Source organism: Prinia subflava, chromosome 22 (assembly GCF_021018805.1).
Source record: "Prinia subflava isolate CZ2003 ecotype Zambia chromosome 22, Cam_Psub_1.2, whole genome shotgun sequence".
In the NCBI taxonomy this organism is placed as follows: domain Eukaryota; kingdom Metazoa; phylum Chordata; class Aves; order Passeriformes; family Cisticolidae; genus Prinia; species Prinia subflava.
Genome location: NC_086268.1, coordinates 2670063 through 2692859, shown reverse-complemented (window position 1 = coordinate 2692859; position 22797 = coordinate 2670063). Strand labels below are relative to the sequence as shown.

At 49.9% G+C, this 22797-nt stretch overlaps 1 protein-coding gene across 1 annotated transcript in view; it reads right to left on the bottom strand.

Annotated features, from left to right (window-relative positions):
- TECTA (tectorin alpha) overlaps window positions 1-7603 on the bottom strand; it is a 44922-nt gene extending 37319 nt beyond the window's left edge. Inside the window, 5 exon segments of the mRNA XM_063417634.1 lie at window positions 1061-1317; window positions 2267-2448; window positions 4379-4518; window positions 6860-7009; window positions 7260-7603. Coding sequence (XP_063273704.1) covers window positions 1061-1317; window positions 2267-2448; window positions 4379-4518; window positions 6860-7009; window positions 7260-7266 — 736 coding nt within the window. The 5' untranslated portion in view covers window positions 7267-7603.
- Between the last annotated feature and the right edge of the window lie 15194 nt (window positions 7604-22797).

Below are 22797 nucleotides of genomic sequence, written 5' to 3'. Positions count from 1 at the left end.
GCAGGGAGGGCAAAATAAAACAAAGCTGAGGATTGAGCACAGCAGAGCTGTGATTGTGTGGTGAGATCAACACAACTCATCTTGGAGTCCTTGCCTGCCAGAACTTCAGAGTGCAGCAGCTTTCCCTAAAACCCCCAAAAAGTTTTAACAAGCTCCTTGGGATTCCTGTTTGACTTTCAGCTCCCAAAACATCAAAATGCAACACAGAGCCCAGCGTTCTTAAGCACCTGGCATCAAAACTGCAGAACTACTTACCAGAGGAACACTTGTTCCTTGGTGAGACAGTGCTTTCAAATGCAGCTTAACAGGCTTTTCCTCCTCTAGTTAAGCTTTTATTACAGGGATTCCTTGATGCTCACATTGTAGGGCATGTTAATGAAGTCCCTTCTACCTGCCTGACACTTCAGCAGCACTTGCACGGCATATAAAGCTGCAAAGAACAAAAGCTGCTGGTGCATGAAGCACTCCTGCAGATGAATTTCTGGTGTATGTGTCACACACAAACACGTCACAGCCCCCACGGGCTGCCCTGCAGCTCCTTCTCTCCCAGCACAGGGTGCTCTTCCCGATATTCCAACTGCTCCTTCTCTTTCTGGAGCGTTGGCTGAAAATTCTCTGGGGCTGGAGTGTAAAAGCAGCTTCCAGCATCGCTTGTGAGGCTGTAATGACTGAGCACAGATGACAGACAGCTTCTGCTGGGGGATGCTTGATCCACGCTGCATACCTGCACATGCCCTCATTCTACCCGAGATAAAGCAGGGAATAAAGGGAAAATGGGAATCTTTCATCCCCTCCACTGCCAGACATTTATTTATCCTTCCCCAGCCCGGAGTACCTGAGGCAGGGATGAGAAACAGAGGGAAACTACCAACATAAAAAAACCCTTTCCAGCTCATTTTGACTAACTGGTCCACACTGCTCTGACTCATCTTTTGATAATGACTGACTACCCAAAGCAGCAGGAAAATCCCACAGATGGGTAAGTTCACTGCTTGTCATCTTTACAGGAGGAGAGACTCTGATCAGCCAACAAAACCCATGCCAGCTTCCAGGCTCTCACCTGACTTGTGCAAGTTGATGGATCTTAGGTTGGGGAAGAGCCTTGCCAGGGAATCTTCTGACTCTTCAATGGTGGTGAGGTTGTTGTTAGCCAGGATAAGCGTGTCCAGTGATGGAAACATAATTCCCAACTTTCGGATTTCAGTCCAGTCTTGAAGATTATTGTCAGTTATGTGGAGTAGCTTGAGAGACTGACAGCAAACTGGAGAACAAGACACTGTTTCGTAGTCATTAAGGCACAGGAAGAGCTCCTCCAAGCTGCACAGGGCAGAAAGGATCATGTCATCAATTTTATATGATTTTAACACAAATTTCTGTAACAGCTCTGAGAACCTGGGTGTAGAGAAGGCCTTTGAGCACTCCACACAGGGAGTTTCAACTACATCTCTGCTCCCGTCCATGTCTTCAGAGATTAAAAAACCTTTTAAGTGTTCCCTGAGTCTCTCCCAGTATTGTGTAACAGATTGGTTGGGGTTGTCTTCCACATCTGTGCCCAACAAGCCACCAACCCAGCTCCAGAGGTGACTGGGACCTGCTCCCAGTGCTCTCAGCTTAATTTAAAATGGGGTTTTGATACAACACTGATGGTGATTTTTTTCCCCCACATCACTGCCAAAGATTCCCATTAAAGACAGAACAGATACCAATAAAGAAAGAGCAGGTCCCACTAAGTTTTCAGCCAACTGAACTCTCACAATCCCAGAGAAGTGTAGGTTGGCCACTCAGGACATTCTGCTGTCATCTCTGCTTACAAAGCCACACAAAGAGGGATCTGTCATCAAAACAAAGCCACTGAGGACATCCATGGGAGCAGAATGCCAAGGTGGCCCGTGACCAAACCACAGAAATCAACACCTTAGCAGGATGAAATATTCCCTGACAAGTGGCCAGACCCTCAGAGGTACTTCCCATTTAACAGGTATGCCCTGCACCATTCACTGCACAGTGACTCAGAGGCAAGTGTGACCTTCCTACATTTTTGGGGTCATTATCCATCTCTGGTATTTAGGTTTGGAGGAGGAGAAGGCCTGGGCTTTGCAACACCACCCAAGCAAAGCACTCACCTGGAGTTCCCAAACTCCCAAAGGAAAACATTCCCTTGTCTCCACAGATTTTTGCATCCTCACAGCCCCCTCATCCCTCCCCACAGGACTCCACAGCCCAGCCTTGTCCTGAGTGCAGGGAATGCCCAGATTCCCAGGCTTACTCTGGTAATTCCTGCAGGATGGTGTGCACTGTTTCCCAGGAAGCTTTGCTGTTGTTGAGCACAAGTTTGCGGACGCCAGCGAAAGACCCAGCGCAACTTCTCTCTAAAACGGACAAACTGAGAGGGTTGGAACTCAGGTTTAGAAACTCCAAGTGGGGGACGTTGGACACAATTTTACTGACCTGAGTGGGGACGGAAGAAAAGAAAAAACAAAAAACAGAAAGAAAGAAATGTGTATCAGGCAGTAATCAGAACTCTGGCAATAATATCCCACCTCCTAAAAGGGGCCTTGTGGAATCATCACAAGGCAATGATATGGGGAAAAACATGGGGATATCTACCTGTAATTCATACACCAGCCATTCCTGATCTAGATGGATTGGTTAATTGCTCATTCTCCTCAAGAGTTCATTTAATTACACTCCAGGAGCAGCTTGATAAGAGAAAGTTAGTCCCTTGGGAGGGGTCATAAAATCCACCTGAACCCCAAGGCCGAGCAGCCGCACGTTCCAGGAGCCAGCCCTCGCTCACAGGGGGCCACGGGCTCCTCTCCTGCCTCCATGGCCAACCCTGAGCACTTGCCCAGCTTCCCACAGAGCTCAGCCAGTCCCTAATTCCCTCCCTGACTGCGGAACTGAGCAGGAAACAGCTCCCAACACCAGCAGACATCAACGCAGATAATAATTCTGAGAACACCTGGCTGGAGAGCTGCACTCCTCACGGCTTTGGGATGGGCAGAGATGGGCACACCATGGCACACAGAGGGCAATAAATGGCCCAGCTGCTGGCAAAGGGTGATTGTCTCATGAATTCAAGCGTGGCAAACATGAGGCAATGAGTCTGCCTCCCCTCACACCTCCTCTCGGGTGATGTCATGGTTTGGGTGCTACACCTCGGGAATTAAGTAGGCAAACTGGATGACATCAATCCAGCAGAAACACAGGAGTCAGGGAAAAATGGCCTGTGATGGATGACTGGAATAAGGGTATTTTTTTCAGTATTATACTAAAGTAAGGAAAGGAGGCATTAAAGTTCTTCTTAGTGGGTATAACAAGCTGTTGTATAAGGAACAGTGATGATGCTCCTCCTGCCTGCTGCGAACAGGGCAGGCAGAAATTGGCTGAAATTGCAGCACAGGAGACTTAAATTACACAGTTTAGCCTATGAGGTTATTAGCTAAGCATGGGAACAGGCTACCCAGGGATCTGGAATCCCCAGCACGGGCAGGTTTTAGGGGTGGGGAGATATTTATCTGGTGTGGATGGGCTGTGAAAACTTAATCCTGTCTCAGAGGAAGGGGCCAGCACACACAGAAGCCTTTCAGTTCCAGGGCAGCCTGAAGAGACTGAACACAGAGCAGGGTGTGAGATGTGTAGCTTGTGAGTGACCAGATATGAGGTCAGCCCCACTGAGCTGGGACACTGCAAACGCTGCATTCCCTCCCTGCTTAAAGACATGAGAACCTGATGGCACAAACCCCCATGACATCCTGATTTTTTCCACATATTTCCAACAATAAACACTAACATAAAAGGAGAGCATAATCCAGTGAGGAACTTAATGACACTTGAATGGATTGAGATTGTTTCACTCCTGTTACATTGCATTTATTGAGCATTATTTCATCCAAGCACTTCAAAGGATTTTACAACAGCATTTAGCATTAATTAATGAGGCTGCAGAAATATCCTTTGTGGTAAATATTATTAAATCTGCTCTGCAGATAAGGCAACAAATGTGGAGAGGGAATAAATACCTTGCCCACCATTACAGTGGCAAAGCTGGGAATCGACTGCCACTCTGTTAAAACCTAAACTGCTCATTAACTTCTTGATATTACAAATGCCAGTTCCAATGCTTTGCATGATGATATAAAATAAAATTACGGATTTTTCACCCACAGGCCAAGACTGTAAGTCACAAGGTACAGGAGTGAAGTGCCACACTGGATTAATTTCATCACATGTATTGCTCAGTTGCTGTCGAACTAAATAAACATCACCTTCAGAAATGAGAAAGGAGCCACACAAATGGAACTCTCATCAATGCAATGCATTTGCAGCTGGTAATAGCTGTGAAAGGCACCCAGGAAGGTGCCCATCACCATTTTACCTCGTGCCAGTCTTCCAGTTTGTTGTCAGAGAGGTCGAGCTCGAAGACGTGGGCGCAGAAGGCGGCGATCTCGTTCTCGTCCCCGGCACAGGTGATGCCACAGCTGTTGAGCACCAGCACACTGGGCAGGTTCAGGCGGTCTGGCACAGGGAAAAACAGAAGCTGCCTCTGCTCAGCACTGCCTTGGAGTTACAGAACCCAGCCCCAAACACGGATGTTACAGCCAGCAAGAGAAATCCAGCAGTAATGTCAGAATTTACACCGATTCCAGGTTAAACACGGATTTTGTTACTGACATCATCCTGAAGTCTTGTTTGTAAACATGAAGTACCATTCCTATCAGTGCTCCTCAGTTCTTCCATGTATTTCTGTGTATTTCAGGCCTGTCCTTTGTCATTTATGGCCTGTCTCCTATCAGTCCTTGCCACAACTTCTGCTCTTCCCCAGGCAGCTGCTGCTGCAGATAGGACACAGGGCTAGGGGAGTGCCAGCTGCACAGTCAGACTCACTTATCCTCTTCCCTGAGCCCACTTGGGCCTAGTAACAGCCAGGAGGTATTTAAACGTTTCTTAGGAGGTATTTAAACATTTCTTAGGAGGTATTTAAACATTTCTTAGGAGGTATTTAAACCTTTCCTTTCTAAGCTTTCCCTTCCCAAGGTTCAGTGCAGAGCATTCAGCATTCATGCAAAAACTCACACCTCTGCTCTGCCTTTCCAGTTTTTCTGTTTTGCTGTTTTGCTCCAGCTCCTCCTCAGACAGGTAAATGTACTCAAAGCTACAACTAAGAACTTGGACCTCAATCACAGCCTGCTGTGCTAAGGCTGAACCACGACAAAAGCTGGGGGTTTGTACCAGGAAACAATTTCCACACAGAAATCCACGTTGAGGCAAGGCAAGCCATCAGTGTGACACTCTTTCATGTACAACATGGCTTTCCCACCTCTCTGGAGCACTGAAATCCATTAAAATCTAACCAAAAGCTTTTTCCTAAATAGGTGGCCCCTTTTCTCCTTAACACTTGACAGCTGCATGACTAGAAAGGGATTCCAGCAGCAAACAATCACCGGGAGTGATCTGGGTTTCTGAGTTTTCTGGCTCACAAGGGTTTGATTTCTAAAAGGATAGTGTGGCACTTTGGGAATTACTAATGCAGTATTTGTAAGTCATGTCTCAGTCACGTTTTAAGACCTCTTTTCAACACCCACACAGCTCAGGTGAGCAGGAGAGAGGTAAATTTACCTGCAGAGAGGGCACTGACTGAATATTCCATCAGGCCATTTTTCTGTTCTTGTTCATTTTGAGAGCGTTTTATCCTCAACTGAACTCAGGCCCTTTTTTCTCCTCTGTCAAACCCAGTTATTGGAAACTTCATCCAGATGATTTCCATGGCTACTTTCCCCTTTGGGGCTGGTTATGACACAAATTGACCTGATGGATGTTTGGATTACTCCTACAGATCACGATGGGCAAGATGAGTGGCACAAAGAAGGGGCAGCTCTGATGGGATCAATGCAAATCTCAGACCCAAATCAAGAATTAAATGCCAACATCAGAGCGTGAGGGAAGCCTAAAGGGTGTCACATGGATCTAGTTCAGAGGAGATGGTGACACAGATTCTGCAGTCTGGGAGGCTCAAGGACATCCATGAGCAGCACAGAGCTCCAGACATACATCTGGCTAAATTCCCTGGAGGCAGCAAGGTCAGGAGCACAGGAGAGGGGAATTCTCCACTAGGTCACAAAGCATTTGGTGGCTTGAGAAGACAAACTACTCTGCAACTTCACCTGAGGCACTTGTCCCAAAAGCAGCCTGGCTGGAGGTTCAACAGCTCACCACTCTGCTTGAAATATGTGTACACTGAGCTCCTGTCCCTGCAGGCATCAAAGCAATCTCTGGTGGCATGGGAACCAACCCCATGTTTAGATATTTTATGTATTTTTAAGCCACCTCTGCCAAAACAGCTGTTGTTGCAGCCAATAATAAAATAGGAGCAGTGGCCTGAAGAAAAGCTCCATGGACTGCTGAACCCTTGAAATGCAGACTGCACAGGGCCTTAGGTCCATCTTCCATTCGCAGGGATAGAACCTGGTAATCTTGAAGGTCCCTTCCAACCCAAATGATTCTATTCTATTCTATTCTATTCTATTCTATTCTATTCTATTCTATTCTATTCTATTCTATTCTATTCTATTCTATTCTATTCTATTCTATTCTATTCTATTCTATTCTATTCTATTCTATTCTATTCTATTCTATTCTATTCCATTCTATTCTCTAATTCTCATTCTGTCATGCTGTAGAGAAATTTGGTTTTTTACATTAATCACTTCAGTCACTTTCTACCATTGTTAGATTCCCAACTCTCCAGTGGGGAAAAACCACATTGTGAAGGTTCTTTTTCTGGGCAATTCAAGGTGATTTCTCTTTCAGCTGATTGCTCCCAGCACCCTCCCAGAGGCTCAGAAAGATCAGAGTTTACCTTTCATGGGTGAGCCCTGTGGGGTGGCCGGGACGTGCACCCCCATGCCAGGCCCACGGCGGTAGGGGAAGTTCTCAGGGCTGTATTTCTCACACAGAACTTGCATGAAACTCCTTCCACTGGGCTGGTCCATGCTCCCTTCTTGGACTTCTGGTTAAAGAAGAGGAAAATAAGAGCATATGAGCAGTCAGCAAGCAATAATCACGTCTAATAGTGGTGCTTGAGAACACAGGGAAAGCAAGCAGATGGGTCATGGGGTTTATTTCTGAGCTCCAGATCATCTAACAGGTCCTATTTCAAATTCAAGATTAAAGTAAAACATTACTTGAAAAGCTCCCAAAGCAGAGGGTTTGGTGCTGTACAAACACAGCTTCACAGGCCAAGTTCAACACCTCCTTACCCCACATCTCCTTCCAGGATAACTCCAGGCTGCAAAAGGTGACTCCTGCACTTGTCACTTCTGCCCCTCCCACGAGGACTGTGAGAAATCCCCAGCTCTTCTCAAACCCATTTCCAGGGCAGGCAGGAGGGGAAGCAGCAAACAGCTGTTTGTGAGCAGGAGATTGCTCCAACAGCTGCTGCCAACCTCCCCTTTCTGCTGTGTCACCGAACGTGGTCTGGCCAGGCCGAGAGGGAACCTCTGCCAATTCCCTTCTGCAGCTGCCTAATGTATCTGGGAGATAATAACTGTGCCCTCGTATCTGGGCATGGCACAGGACCGCACAGGAAGAAGGCTCTGCCTCCTCACAGGCTGCTGGGCTGCCTGCAGAGATACTGAGAGTCAGCTGGGAGTGTTTTTGGCACCAGGAGCCCTCCAGGCCGTGGTTCTGCCCTGCCCAGCTGGGACTCAGCCTCTCTCTCTGCCCTGTTCTCCTGTGCACCTGGCATTTGATGGGTTTGTCACACAGGAGCAGAGTTCATGAATTAAGAGATTGTTGTTTCCAGAGGTCTCCTAGTCCTGCTACTCATCATGGACACAGCACCACAATCCTAAACGTGCAGGAAGCAGTGCAGGTTTCCTATACTGTACAATAGTCATAGGGCAGTTTTTCCACTAATCTCTGCAAAATTACGTTTTTAAACCTCAGACTGGGGCCACACATTCATTGTGTTGCTAATCTTGAATTAAAGTTTCTTTCCCTTAGACTTGTTACAGCCAAGGATATAAATCCAGATATAAAATTCTAAATAAAGTTGATTTTCACTAGGGATCCCTTTGCTGAGAATCACCCATTTAACAAGTTCCACTTCATTTCTTCATGATCAGACTACCTAAAACCCACCAACCAAAAGGATTTGAGTACAATAAGCAGCAATTGACTGAAGCATCTTATCATTTTTATATTGCATATAAAGTTTAAATATCACAAATAGGGACTTACAGGATTAGTCCTAAAAAAAAAAACAACCTAAAACCACCATTTTCATCTCTCAACAGCTTGGTTGATTCATAGCTCAAACTTGACTCATGTCACTACTCCATCTAGAATCAAAAAATAAATCCTCAGACTGGAGTTTGATAGGAAGAAGGCATTTAGTTTTAGGCTAAACATGGTACAGGAACAATTTGCACTGACAGCCAAGGCTTTGGGCTGAAAGGGCTCGTTCCAGAGGGGTTTGGGAGCTCAGCCCCATCCACAGACACACAGGGCTCTCCAAACACACATTCAGACCTCCTGGTCTGGAAATTCTGGAACTCCCATGAGCATAAAGCCTTCTGTCCCTCATGTGGCTTTTCCATCAGCTCCATCCCTCTTTATCTGCTGGACAAACATCAGGAGAAACTCACCTTAGAGCCAAAAAATTGGTGTTTTCAGCTACAGTGTGAGAGCAATCCAGAACTGAGAAGAAAAACTACTCCCATTTACATCCAACAGCTTTGAATCCCCAACATTTCCTTCCTCAAGCTCCACTTTTGAACACTGTGAGATGACAAAAATGCCGTGGGGCGGGCAGCCACCTTTCCCACCTCCCTTCCCGAGGGATGGCACGTCCCTGTAATCATCCCTACAATTGCCTGGGAGCAAGGAGCAGCAGGATGTGCAGAGGGAGTGACAGGTTTCTAGGGAATGCTGTCAGCACAAGGGCAGGACGGGGTGACCTGCAAGGTGCACGTTTCTGAGCGTGTCCCTGCTGACAGCACAAGGAACAATTCGCGTCTCAAAATAACTCTGGCTTTTCTAAATGACAGCACAGAGTGCAAACAAGGCACTTGGGCTTTGAGAGGTGTCAACAAATAGCCTTTGTTGTTATATTTAAGTGCTCTGCTGCAGGGCTGTGGCCCCGGTGAAGAAGGACAGAGAATCCCAGAATGGTTTGGGTTGGAAGGGACCTTAAAAATAATCTCATTCCAATCCATTATTCCAACACCTTTCTCTATCCCAGGTTGCTCCAAGCCCCATCCAACCTGGCCATGGATATTTCCAGGGATCCAGGGACAGCCACAGCTTCTCTGGGCACCCTGTGCCAGGGCCTGCCCACCCTCCCAGGCAGGAATTTCTCCCCAATATCCAGTCTAAAGCCACTCTCTGACACCTTGAAGCCATTTCCCCTTGTCCTCTCACTTCAGGCTCTTGGAAACAGTCCCTCTCCATCTGTCTCCCTGCAAGTACTGGAAGGTCACAATGAGGTCACCCCAAAGCTTCTCCTCTCCAGGTAAACAATCCCAACTCTCCCAGCAGAGCTGTTCCATCCCTCTGGTCATCCTGATTCCTGGCTGGACTCTCCCCAACAGCTCCACATCCTCCCTGTGCTGGAATTCCCAAGCACTGGGAAGTATCTGGAAAGAGGAGCACGGCCCTGACTCCAAACTGATTCCAGGGAAATCCAGTGTGCTGCTGCAGCTGGTGAGTGAAAAGAGAACACCAAAACCAGCACGGAAAATATTTCCATCCCGTGTGCTGAGAGCCTTCCAGGAGAAGGAGAGACCCTTCAGGAGAATGACATCATTAATGACATGCTAATGAAATTCCAGTGCCACTCAAACGCCCTCGGGGCACATCCTGAATAGCCACACACCAAACACATCCTGACAGGTTTGTATACACGGAAAACACAGCTTAAGGAATGGATGAACGGCACAAACATCCCTCTGCAAGCAGCTGGAACATCGCTCTCCCGAGACATGATTCAGGGAAACTATTTCTGAGATGATCTCAAGAGGAAGAGAAGTGAATCACAGAATGGTTTGGGCTGGAAGGGGGGACCTTGAAGATCATCCAGGATCTGTGTGGGCAGGGAAATCCCAGCAGGATTTATCAGGAATTGTAGCAGGGCAGGAAGCCTGGCCCAAGCAGGTGAAACTCTGTCAAGGCTCCCATCAAAGCCAGCACGGCTGTTTGTGCCCACACCACAGCACTGAGCTGGGGAGAACACAGAGCACATGGGAGACACCTGAACTATCCCCTGGCACGCTCCTGGCCCCACTCTCACCCTGTCCCACTGCCCCAGCAATTATTCCCTGCTGGAAAGCCGTGTGGGTGCGGAGCCAGCCCAGCCCCTGGCCGTGATGCTGTGCCCGGGGCAGGACGAGCACACAGCACCCCCTGACAGCCCGGGGCCTGCAGCCCCCAGCCCCCGAGGCCTCTCCCCTCCCCTCACACGGCCTCTGTCCCTGTCCCCTCACATGGCCTCTGTCCCTGACCCCTCACACAGCCTGTCCCCTCCCATCACACGGGCTATCCCTGACCCATCACACGGCCTGTCCACTCCCCTCACACAGTCTGTCCCTGTCCCCTCACACGGCCTGTTCCCCTCCCTGTCCCTGTCCCCATCCCCTCACACGGCCTGTCCCCCTCCCTGTCCTTGTCCCCGTCCCTGTCCCTGTCCCCATCCCCTCACACGGCCTGTCCCCCTCCCTGTCCTTGTCCCCGTCCCTGTCCCCGTCCCTGTCCCTGTCCCCATCCCCTCACACGGCCCCGGGCTGGCCCCGGCTGACAGCGGCCTCCGCGCTCCCGCACCGCGCCGCTGCCGGGGCCGGAGCCGGGGGGTGTCAGGGGTACCCGGGCGGTGTCGGGGGCTGCCCTCGCCCCCTGCTGTCCCCCGCTGTCCCCGCTGTCCCCCCCGTCCCCCGCCCCTCTCACCCAGGCCCGCCGGCCGCGTCCCGCATCGACCCGGAAGCAGCTCCAAACATCACGTGACACCGCGCGCGGTCACGTGGCGTGGGCGCTCCCCCGTTACCGTGGAGACGGCGACGCCGGTGACGTCATCCTTGTCCCCAAGGAGGGTTTCCTTGGGATGCGACGGGAAGAGCGGTGCGGGCGCCCCGGGGAGGGGATCCTGCCCCTCTGCTGGGCCCTGGGGGCACATCGGGACAGCTGTGTCCGGCTCGGGGCTCCTCAGCACTGCAGGGACAGGGGGAGCGCGGAGCGGGGCCAGCGCAGGGTGACAGAGACGAAGGGACGGGAGCATCTCCCTGACGAGGGAGCTGGGGCTGTCCAGGGGCTGCTCAGGGACCTCACCCCTGTGTGCCAGTACCTGCAGGGAGGGCTCCGAGCTCTGCTCCCAGCCATTGCTCCCAGCAGTGGCACAAGAGGAATGGGCAGGGACTGATCCCAGAAGTTCCACCGGGACAAGAGGAAGAACTTTTATTACTCGGGCTGCCCAGAGAGCGTGTGGAGTCGCCTTCACTGGAGAGATTCCAGAACCACCTGGACACAACCCTGTGCCTTGGGATGACCCTGCTGGGGCAGCCAGGACTGGGTGACCCACTGGGGTCCCTCTGCCCTGGCCCAGTCTGTGATTCTGTGCTGCCACAGAGATGATGCCAAGATCCCTGCACTGCCAGGGTCCAGCTCTGGGCATCCCCTTAGGGTGCTGCTGGAGCTGGACTCATAAAACTACCTAAAACTTGCAAACCCATGACCATTGCATGCTCAGGCTGTTAAATGGCAGCAGCATTGGCTGCATTGGCTCATGCAGCAGCACTGGCTGCATTGGCTCGTGCAGCAGCATTGGCTGCATTGGCTCGTGCAGCAGCATTGGCTCCTGCAGTAGCGTTGGCTGCACTGGCTCATGCAGCAGCACTGGCTGCATTGGCTCATGCAGCAGCATTGGCTGCATTGGCTCATGCAGCAGCGTTGGCTGCACTGGCTCATGCAGCAGCACTGGCTGCATTGGCTCATGCAGCAGCGTTGGCTGCACTGGCTCATGCAGCAGCACTGGCTGCATTGGCTCATGCAGCAGCATTGGCTGCATTGGCTCATGCAGCAGCATTGGCTGCATTGGTTCCTGCAACAGCATTGGCTGCATTGGCTCATGCAGTAGCGTTGGCTGCACTGGCTCATGCAGCAGCACTGGCTGCATTGGCTCATGCAGCAGCATTGGCTGCATTGGCTCATGCAGCAGCATTGGCTGCATTGGTTCCTGCAACAGCATTGGCTGCATTGGCTCATGCAGCAGTGTTGGCTGCATTGGCTCGTGCAGCAGCGTTGGCTGCATTGGCTCATGCAGCAGCATTGGCTGCATTGGCTCATGCAGCAGCGTTGGCTGCACTGGCTCATGCAGCAGCACTGGCTGCATTGGCTCATGCAGCAGCATTGGCTGCATTGGCTCATGCAGCAGCATTGGCTGCATTGGTTCCTGCAACAGCATTGGCTGCATTGGCTCATGCAGCAGCGTTGGCTGCATTGGCTCATGCAGCAGCGTTGGCTGCATTGGCTCATGCAGCAGCGTTGGCTGCATTGGCTCATGCAGCAGCGTTGGCTGCATTGGCTCGTGCAGCAGCGTTGGCTGCATTGGCTCCTGCAGCAGCTGCAGCCCTTTGCTGGCAGTGCCCACCTGCTCTTTACCAGTTCACCCCTTTCTCTCCTGTTTACTCAGTGCTGGCACCTCCTTTTCTGCAGTGGCCGGTCAAGGACAGAATTACAGAAATCCCAGCTTGATTTGGGTTGGAAGGGATCTCAAAGTTGATCCCATTCCACCCCTGTGGATGGGCAGGGATGCCTCCCACCAGCCCAGGCTGCTCCAAGCCTGGCCTGGATGATAAATCATGCTGAGAATGAGGACAAATCCCCCCAGCCTGGTTCCCTGCACGGCAGGAATCAGACACTGCCTGAAACACGGCCTGGCAAAGCCGGGGGAGCCGGGGAGAGCTGCATTAGCCACGGCTGGGTGGCTGCAGTACCTCTCCCGGGCTGTAACATCATCGGGACAGCTTCATCCTGTCACCCCAGGCTGTGCAGCTCCCGCGGGCTGCAGGGCACAATGGCAGCATTGTGGGTGCCACCCACGCCCAGGACAACAGGAGGAGTTCAGCCCCAGCCCAGGGTTAACCCCTGCTCTGCCGGGAATTCCCTGCCTCACCTTGGACAGACATCACAGGTTTGCACCCACACAGCTCATGCTGGGCCAAGGAGGCAGCCCTGGGATCCCCAGAGCTGAACCAGTGCCCTGAGGATTTCCCAGCAGAAAATCTCCCTCCCAAGAAGGAAACTGAGACCACTGGCAGAGCTGGAGCCATCAGCACATCACATTAACCCCAGCTCCAAACTTAAGAGCTGTAATAGGCTTAGTCATAGAATCTAATGAGCTAATCAGAGGTGCCCAAAGCTATTACCACAGCTAAAACACAGCTGCACTGTCTGCCATTCCCTGCCTCTCCTCGGGCTGGGTTCACAGCACCTTCTGAACAAAGCACAGGGCGTTTTCTCCAAGACCATGGTGGAGAAAACCTTTCCTGTGCCAGGGTTATGGCAGACTCACATTGCTGCTGTGGCAAATTTGCCCGTGTGAAAGGGCTCAGGGCTTTCTAGGTGTCCCAGTACCCATCACAGAGTCCGTCTCCACCACCAGTTCTGCTCCGTGCCCCCCTGCCAGCCCCCTCTCCTCCCAGCACAGCAGCAGCCCAAGCTGAAATACATTTCATGGGCCTGTCTGCCCTTTAACAGACAGAAAACGACCGGGGTGTTCTTCCTTTTCACCCTGCTGACACAACACTGGGTTTATTTGGTTCCTGGGCAGGCCAGCACAGCTGAACATTTCCTTGCTAACACTCCCTAAAACCCCTTCTCTCCCCGTGCTCTGAACGGCTCATTTGGTCCTTTCAATACATTCCTGAGAGAGCTTTGTCTGCACTCGGTTTTCCTTCCCTCTCTGCTTCTGGGATCTGTTTCAGCCAGATAAAGAATTCCATTGCATCCAGAGGCAATGGAATCTTTCCCTAACAATCCTCATGGTCTCTTTTTGCACAGCTCACCTGTGCATATTTCAGCGTGGTAACTGGCACCACGGTTTGATTGGAAACACATTTCAGGGGCTGCTTTCTATAATTACAGACGGGCTGGATAGAGCAGATGTCTGTGTTAACCTCCACTGGGTCAGCGCTGCAAGTGTGAGAAAGTGGCCGCTGCACCCCTGGCTGACTTTAGAGCCCATTTCCACGGAGCCTGGACAGGTCAGGGAATTGTTAACACAATATAATCTTCTCCCTCCAGGGAGCGGTTTGAATTCAGCCCAAGCTAACCCAGATCCTGAGTGCTTATCACGTTGGCTGTCTCATTGTTCGGGCTGGATGGGTCTCCATCTCCTCCTCCCTGGCACACAAGTATCCTCTTGCCGATGCTTTCAGCAGCCCTGGCCCCTCCCTGGCAGGCTCCCCTCTTTCCCACAGCTGCTTCCCCAGGGTTAAACAGGCCATGGGAACTGGGAGAACTGGGATCAGCACAGCCTTCCTCCTGTGGGCTGTGCAGGGGATACCAAGAGTGATACCTCACACCCACCCTCACCCCACTGACACGTCCGTGGGAGGTGACAGAGCCACCAAATCCGAGTTATTTTCATATTTTTAGAGCTGGACCTGATTAAACTCAGCAAGCAAAACTTCCTCAATATCTGAAAATAACCCCGTGCCAAGCCTGCCCTCATTACTGGTGTTTTTAAACACCACAAATTAATATCACCCACATTAATGTCACTGGGGGCACTTACCAGGGTCTGGGCTGCACAAACTGAGGTCAGAAGGGAATCACACCCAGAATAAAAGCCACAAACTCCTCTAATTTCACTGCCATTTGGTCTGAAGGGTGAAAAAAACACTCCCACATATTCCTGAAAAAATTACCTGAGATGGAGAATCAAACCCAGTCTGTGAAAAATCAAACAGTTAATTACTCACTGTGCTAATGAAAAGGAAATTAAAAAAAAGAAATGCAGGCTTTTTTCCAGTCAGAGTGAGGCATCTAAACCCAATTAATTCCCGGCTCACGCTAATAACGTTCAAAAGGTCTCGCTGCACACAGAGCAGGAGTGTCACTGTCACACTTGGGGACACGGGGACACCAAGGTCACCCAGCTTCCCTGGGTCACACACAGAGATAATGGCAGCAGCAGGGGAAGGAGCATCTTTTAGGCTGTGCTGCTTATCAGAATACTTCTCCCTATATTAAAAACAGCAGAGGTTTAGGGGGAGGGTGGGGGAGAGGATTTAAAACATGCAATTTTCTATTTCTTTTCTGTAGCTTTTTGATCCTTTCACTTTTGGGTCTGGCAAATGCAACTTCCTTCATCCTTGGAGATTATTCTTCAATTCCTCAAAGAGGCCTCAATTTTCTCGCAAATCTCTCTTCCTTTCACTTAATTTAAACATTTATGGCCAATTCTATGATTTAATAATGAGAAATAAAATTGGAGATTTACTAAGTGTGGAGAGAAGACCTTTCATTCCATCTGGGGATTAAGCAGGGAGTTCAAGGTGTGAGCCCTGCTAGCCTGACCTGAGCTCCAGGAGAGCCCAATCCTGACGGATGCTGAGCATTCCCTGCTCCCACCCAAGCCAGGGAATGCTGAGCACTCTGCAGATTTGGCCCCCTAAAGACTCAAGCAAGCTCATAAATCCGCAGCAGAGCTGTTTCGTAGATATTTTGCTAATAACTTGAGAGCCTGGCTTCATTTAGCACCAGTGGCAGCTGATGGAGTCCAAGCTGCTCCTCGCCTCACCATTAATTTAAGGTAACTGTTCACTGGGATCTTTGGTTCCGCACAAACGCTCCCCAAATCACTTCTTCAGTCTCTGTCAATTATCCGAGACTAATGCACCTTGAAGTTACCTCTTAGAGCAAACATTTCTCCATGGCCATAATTCTCAAATATTATCAGTGGCCCAAAGATGGGGACAATGCAGCTCCCAGCTTCGGAAATTGCTCAAACGGAGAAATCAGAAATAAATCAGCGCCGCTGGAGTCTCAGGATCTATTGCATTTTCATAATTTGGCAATTGCTAGGCATGCTCAGAGGACCAAACGGGCCTTGAGCCTTTTATGCAGCTGATTTCATTTTCTGGATGGCTACTATTAGATAAAGGCAGCTTGCTCAGGTACTGCTGCAAATGAAGTCTGGCAAATCAAATCTCCCCCACCCGGGGCCACACTAGCCCAGCTGGCTGCTGTCACCCTCCCCAGCACCCTGGGGACCCTTCTGGGTACTCAGTGCAGGATGCTGTGCTTGGGAGACCCCCCCCAGCTCACGTGTGATCTGCTCTGCCAGCTCTGTCCTCTCCTGGGATCCCTCTCAGCGTGGCATCCTCACATCTGGAAGTGCCAGAGCACAGCTGGGCACTCTCTGACCCAGCCTGGGCACGGATCCTGCTCAGAGCCCTTCTCCAGCCAGCCCTGGCTCTGTCCCTGCCGTGGCACCCACCTGGTCCAGGCTCATCTCATCTCGGACCACAATTTCCATCCTGTTCACTCAGACACAAACAAGCCCAGACATGGACAGGGCTGAGCCTCCCTCTGCCAAATGTCCTGGATTCGTAGCTCTGATGAGACAGAGAGGTGCCACTGCTGCCTGATTTTGGAATGGGGCTTTGGCTGGGAGAACAGGACAGAGCAGAGATAGAAGCTGTCTCTTCCCATATTCTGTGTTTAACAACTCCATTACAGGTCTGGATCCCACTTGGAGAACGATGCTGGCTGCGTCTGTGGGCTGCCAGAATTCATAATAATTAGCCATTAATGTTGGCAAACACTTGGCAAATCTCCACCCGCTCTTAGAGCCTTCTGCAAACAGGAACAGATTAAACCTTGCCAGTCCTACACATTAATCCAAAGATTTCCATCCACTTCTATTCTCTGACAGGGTATTTAGCAAACAGGGTGAGATTGGGAAATACTCATGTCACCCCCATTTCACAGAGTGGTGGCAAAAGTGACATTTCCAAAGCCCCAACAAGCACTGCTGGTGCATCAAGAGTGAATTTTGTGGCCTCCAGCCCTGTCCCATCCTTCCTCTGCCTGGCAGGGCTTCATCCTTATCTCACTGGCAAGAAAGTCCACACAGGAAAGGGATGCAGACTCAGCCCAGTCTGTCATGGATCAGCAAACTGGTGGAGAGAGAGTTCTGCTTCTGTCCTCGCTGCTGGACACAGCAGAAAACAACCCAGAAATAGCCCTGAGCAAAGCACAGAGCACGGGGTGCTGTGACAGCAGCTTCTCTTGTCCCTGCTGTGGCTCGGTGGCATTTTTGCCACCCAGCATTGCCCTCCCTGCTGCTGTTTTCTGACAGCTCCTTGTGGACATGATCTTGTCCAAAACAAACCTAAAATCAGTGAGGTTTCACTCCAAAATAGTGATGTCCCCTTGAAATACAGTGTTCACACAGAGGAGTTGGAATGAAGTAGAAAATTACATCTTCTGAAAGAGCAGACTTCCTCCTCAGAGACATTCCCTGACAAAACTCCAGTTTTCCACTCAAGGCCCAGCTCCAAACAGAAATATCACCCATTTGACCCACTCACAGTGTGCCAGGACCCATTAGAAATGGCCAGCACACAAACTTTCCTCACAGAGGAGACCAGCCTGGCTCCCAGGACCTCAGAGCAGGGACATTTGGTGGCTTTCTGCTCGTGTCTGGCTCCCTACCATGTCACGACCTTCATTTCAGCTGAGGGCTCAGGATGCTGTGGCTGAGCAGTTCCTCAATAAAACCAGGGGCTGTGTCTTCACCTCCTTGTTCCAGTTCAGCTCAGCAGCAATCAGAGCATCTCCCTGGCTGTGCTCAGCAACACTCAGGAGCATTTGCTGTAGACTCTGGAAGAACAATCAGTGTGAGGCTTGCAGCTCAGACATCCCAGTGCTCGTCTGGGAATAAAAAGGTCTTTCTTCTTTTCCTCCCCTGGTTCTTTCCCCTCATTTGTGTTCATTTCTGGCTTTGAAAGGAAATTGCTTTAAATCTCAGCTCAGCAAGAGCTGGAAAGCCGGAGGGCTCCGTTCAGGAACATTCCCTGGGAGTTCAGGCAAAAGCCAGGCTGAGACCTTTTTTCTGGGACTGAGCAACACGAGGACAAGTGTTTGGGGATGGACAGCAAAGGGACAGCTGCTTGGAAATCAGAGTGTCCCTACCCATGGAAAGGGGATGGAACAAGGTCCTTTAAGGTCTCTTCCAACCAAAACCAACGGGGATTCAGTGATACAGGGAAAGATGGAAGAGGTTTGAAAAAAACACATATCTGAACTGCATTTTCCTCACCAATGGCAGTGAAAATCCCACTTACCTTGTGAAGAACCTGCCAGAAACGTCCATTTTCCCTGCCTTTACACCCCAACAGGCATTTTGTGTCCCTTGTACCCTAAACTCAATACATCAAACACCAAAAACAACAGCAAAGATTCGTCCCCACACATTGATCAAAGCCCAAAAAACACTGCTCCAAACCATCTCAAGTCGAGGCACAAGAAATGTTAGGCCTTTCCCCTGTAACAGAGCCTTATTTATCACAGTGGAAAGGGTACTTTGGAGAGGCAAATGGCCAACTAGTCCCTTTGATACATGGAGATGCTTCAAGATAGGTATGATATAGAAAACCTCGGTGGAGATATGTCCCAGCTAATCTGACAGTTATCTCTTTTACAGCCAACTACTGTCATTTCAGTCTTTGAGAACTGCCAGCTCTGCTGATAACGGCAGACCTCAACACAGCAGAGGAGAAAGCCTTTGTTAATTAAGCTCCCTTCATTTCCATGCTGCTCTGGCCCCAGCAGGGCTCTCGGGGAGCCGCTGCTGTGTGGCCCTTTGTGCTGGTGATGGCAGTGCCACACGTCCCCCACAGCCAGGACAGATCCTCACCCTCCCTGGGATGAAATGCTGCAGCCCTGCCACCAACCAGACCCATAACTCACCTGGAACACAGCAGATTCCCCCCCTGGAGGGGGAAAAACCCTCCCTGAGGGATGCATAAACCTGCCCATTGTCCTGACACCGGGATGATTTTCCCACTGTGGTGTCAGCTTCCAGGGGAGCCTGTTTATGCTGAATTCATGAGAGCCACTTTGTGCCCAGAAGAGTTCAGCTCTGTCTTTTCAATCAGTTAGTGGCCATCAGACCCTGATGGGGTTTCTGGAACTGTGGGTGCTTTATGCTCTGTTCTGCAGGCGTTTGGGCTCGCTGAGCTTTTCCCCGAGCTCTGTGCAGCCCCTCACTCCAGCCAAATGTGATGTTCTCTCACTCTCAGATCCTCAGCAGACTTGCAAGTGCCACATGTGAGCCCAGAGTTACTTTTGACCATTTCTGGTGGCAGTTTGCAGTTCTTTCTGCCTGATCCTGCCCTCCCTGGGGCTGTTGCCCTTGCCCTGGAGTGGTGCCTCACTCCCCTCCTGATGGCCACTGCTGCTTTCCCCCTCTAGCCAAAGTCACTGCAAGAAATTCCTTCACATTCCCTGGATGAACAAGTGAAGCAGAAGACAGAAACACCCATCCTGCAGGTAATTAACTGCAGAGCTAAATGAAACCAAAGCGTTGGAGGGGCTTTGATCACTCATATTGGGCTTTTCCCAGCCAAGTTGTGACAGCCTCACCCCAAACCAGCCCATCTGTGCTCATTTGCTCTTTCACAAACTTAGAAACCAGCTTAGAAACCTCCACTGAACAGTTCTCTTCTTTTTACCTTCCTTTTTACCATTCAGAGCCATCACCCAAGAACCATCCAAACCAGTCACCCACATTCCTGTGCCTATCCCAGTTTCCCTGTGCCCACAGCTGCAGTTCCCTGCTGGTTCAGAGGGATTCACATCCCTCCTATAACTCCAAATCTCTGCAAAAAAAGCTGCTCCTCGTGGATCTCCCTCCACCTTTTGGGTCACTGACCTGCTGAGGCACTTGGGGTTCAAGGAGAAGGGCAGAAGCAAGGAGGATTTCTGTGGCTGTGGAATGGTTAAAAAGATTCCTGCCTCAACACCACTGAGGGCTTAGTGTCTGTTCTATAATTTATAGCTCAGCATCTCTCTTCCCAAGGTTTTGTGCTCACAGAAAAACCCTTTTCTATTTAATGTACGTGGCTCAGCTCAGCAAATGCCCCCAGGTTAGCCCAGGCCTTGTTAATACCTTCACCCATGCAACCTCCGGGGAGAAAACAGCTTTTTATCATTAGGTGAAAATGGAACTGCCTGGAAAAAACAACACAAACACGGGTTTTAGCCCACGAGCAGAGATTCCAGGCCTTTTAGTTAGGAAGCTGCCAGGCTGCTGTTGACTGAGCCAGGGCTGGAGAATTGGCTGTCAGGGCAGGGAGAGACGTGAGCCCAAAACAGAGGGCAGCAGGAGGCTCAAACACACTGGTTAGAAGGGATAAAGCAAAGTATTACATTTTAATTGATCTAATCTTTGGCTCCCAGTGGAATTTGCAGAGATATCTTACTAGAATTACCCAGGGTTTATCAGGAGACAGCAATACTGGGAAAGTGCCTTTTGCAAGGCAAACGACTCCAGACCTTGAACCGCATTAGCATCGGGGCTGGCTGAGCAAAAGAGCCCCACAATGGTTTCAAAGATGAGAGGAAAGGGAAAAAAACTGGGCAGAGAGGGAATATGTGAGATGTAAACCCATCTGGGCATGCAAATGTGTGTGAGCACAAACCCAGCACATGCATAATGCTGCCTGCTCCCTCCAGGGTGGGACCTGGAAGGATTTACCAGGGAGCAGAAAGCACAGGACAGAGGCACATCAGAAAAGGCATCTCAATGACAGCAGCTTTTATCCTCCTCGTCTGAGGTCCAATTTTGCTCTGAGTGCAAAGCCTCTGAATATTAAAAAAAGAAAAAAAACCCCAACATTAAAAAGAGAGGAGGGCAAGAGGGACATGAAACAAATCTCCTTAAAATACAGACCCAGATATAAAATACCATGTGGGTGGAGCAAGCTAACAGGAGAGATAAAAAGCAAAGATACTCAGAAACCAGGTGGTTTCTCATCATTTTTTTTTCCTTGACATCCTCTGTCTGAGCAGATGACTGCAAGATCTTTGGAGATGCAGAATAATGTCTGGCTCTGTCAAGATTTCTCTTTATTCAATGCGGGGAAGCAGTGAAAAAAACATCAGGTCTGATAAATGATTCATGGAGCCTTTTCTTCTGCTAATCTGTAAATAAATTTTAAAAAGCAGCTCCCCTTTGATGAATATATTCTGCAGCTCGTAGAAACATGTTGGCCTTTAAGCACAACACAGGCACTCTCAGATGTCTCTAGTGCTGCTGTCAGGACTCTGAAAGCCCAGCCTGGCTCCTTGCAGAGTTGGATGGAGTTTTACTGACTCACCTAAGCTGAGGATGAGCTGACTTACCTGAGCTGCCTCTGCAACCCCCGGGCATTGGGGGAGCCTTGCCTTATCTCACTGCTCAGTTTGTGCCAGGGAGAGGGGAACTTCCTGTGGATTCACGGATGTGAAAGCCAGGAAGGACCTCTGTGAACATCCTAAAAACAAGCTCGAAATCCTCTCCTTGCTGCCTATTTTACAGTCACTGGGAGGCAGAGCTTCCCCTCACACCCTGCTGGGAACAGCAGAATGACCCTGCTGTGCCCATCACCACAGATCACACCCCATTCCTGTGCATTTTCCTCAGAAACACCTGCTGGAATAAACAGAACAACCCCACTGTACCCATCACCTTGGATCAAACCCTATTCCTGTCCATTTTCCTCAGAAACACCTGATGGAATAAACAGAACAACCCTACTGTACCCATCACCTTGGATCAAACCCCATTGCCTCTGCATCCTCCTCACAAACACCTGCTGGCATCATAGGAACAACCCCACTGTACCCATTCTCCTCAGAAATATTTGCTGGAATAAACAGAACAACCCCACTGTGCCCATCACCTTGGATTAAACCCTATTCCTGTGCATTTTCCTCACAAACACCTGCTGGAATCACCCTGGTTCACCCCTGGGCAGCTGGGCCCCAACACCAGGTATGGGAAAGATGGAGCTGCATCCCTGCTCACCCTGCTGTCAGTTCTGAGTTCTCTCCTTCCTCATCACCAGGTATTTGGGCTTTTCTTTCTTTTTAATTTAATTTAATTTAAATTAAATTTTAATTTAATTTAATTTTTAAAGGTCAAATATTTTTAATTGACCTTTGCTTTTAAAATCCTGTTTTCCATTCAGCTTCTGTTCAGGTAACAGCAACACCAGGGGTGTGGACACTGTCAGGCAGCAGAGACCTGCAACAGCCAAAGCACCTCTTGCCTGTCAAGTTGCAAGAGGTTTCCTGGTTTCTCCCTGACCAGATGGGTCTCAAACTGTCTCACAACTTTCCTGACTCCAAACAGGGGAGGAAAGAGAAAAAAAAAGAGCATGATTATACAAGGACATCTTTTATTTCCGTACATTCAAGACAAAAAGAAAAGAAAACAATTCAAGAACAGGATGTACCTTCACTCAAGGCTTTATCTCCCCTGCCCCTCTCCATTGTCATCTCTTTCCTTTTACGACCAGAAATTGCATAGAGTTTGTTTTTCAATCAGAAAATTAGATTTGCCAGTGTAAACCCCACGTCTGTACCAAGCAGAGGGTGAGCTGCTGCAGTTTCTAGGGAAGTCACTATTTTCCTTACACGAGATCCTGGGCTAATGATTTTCTCAAATGTTTTGTGGCTGGAATTCACCCTGGAAGTTGCTCTGTGGGGTCACAGATTTGGGGAGCTCAGGAGCCTGGGGCAGAGCTCAGAGTC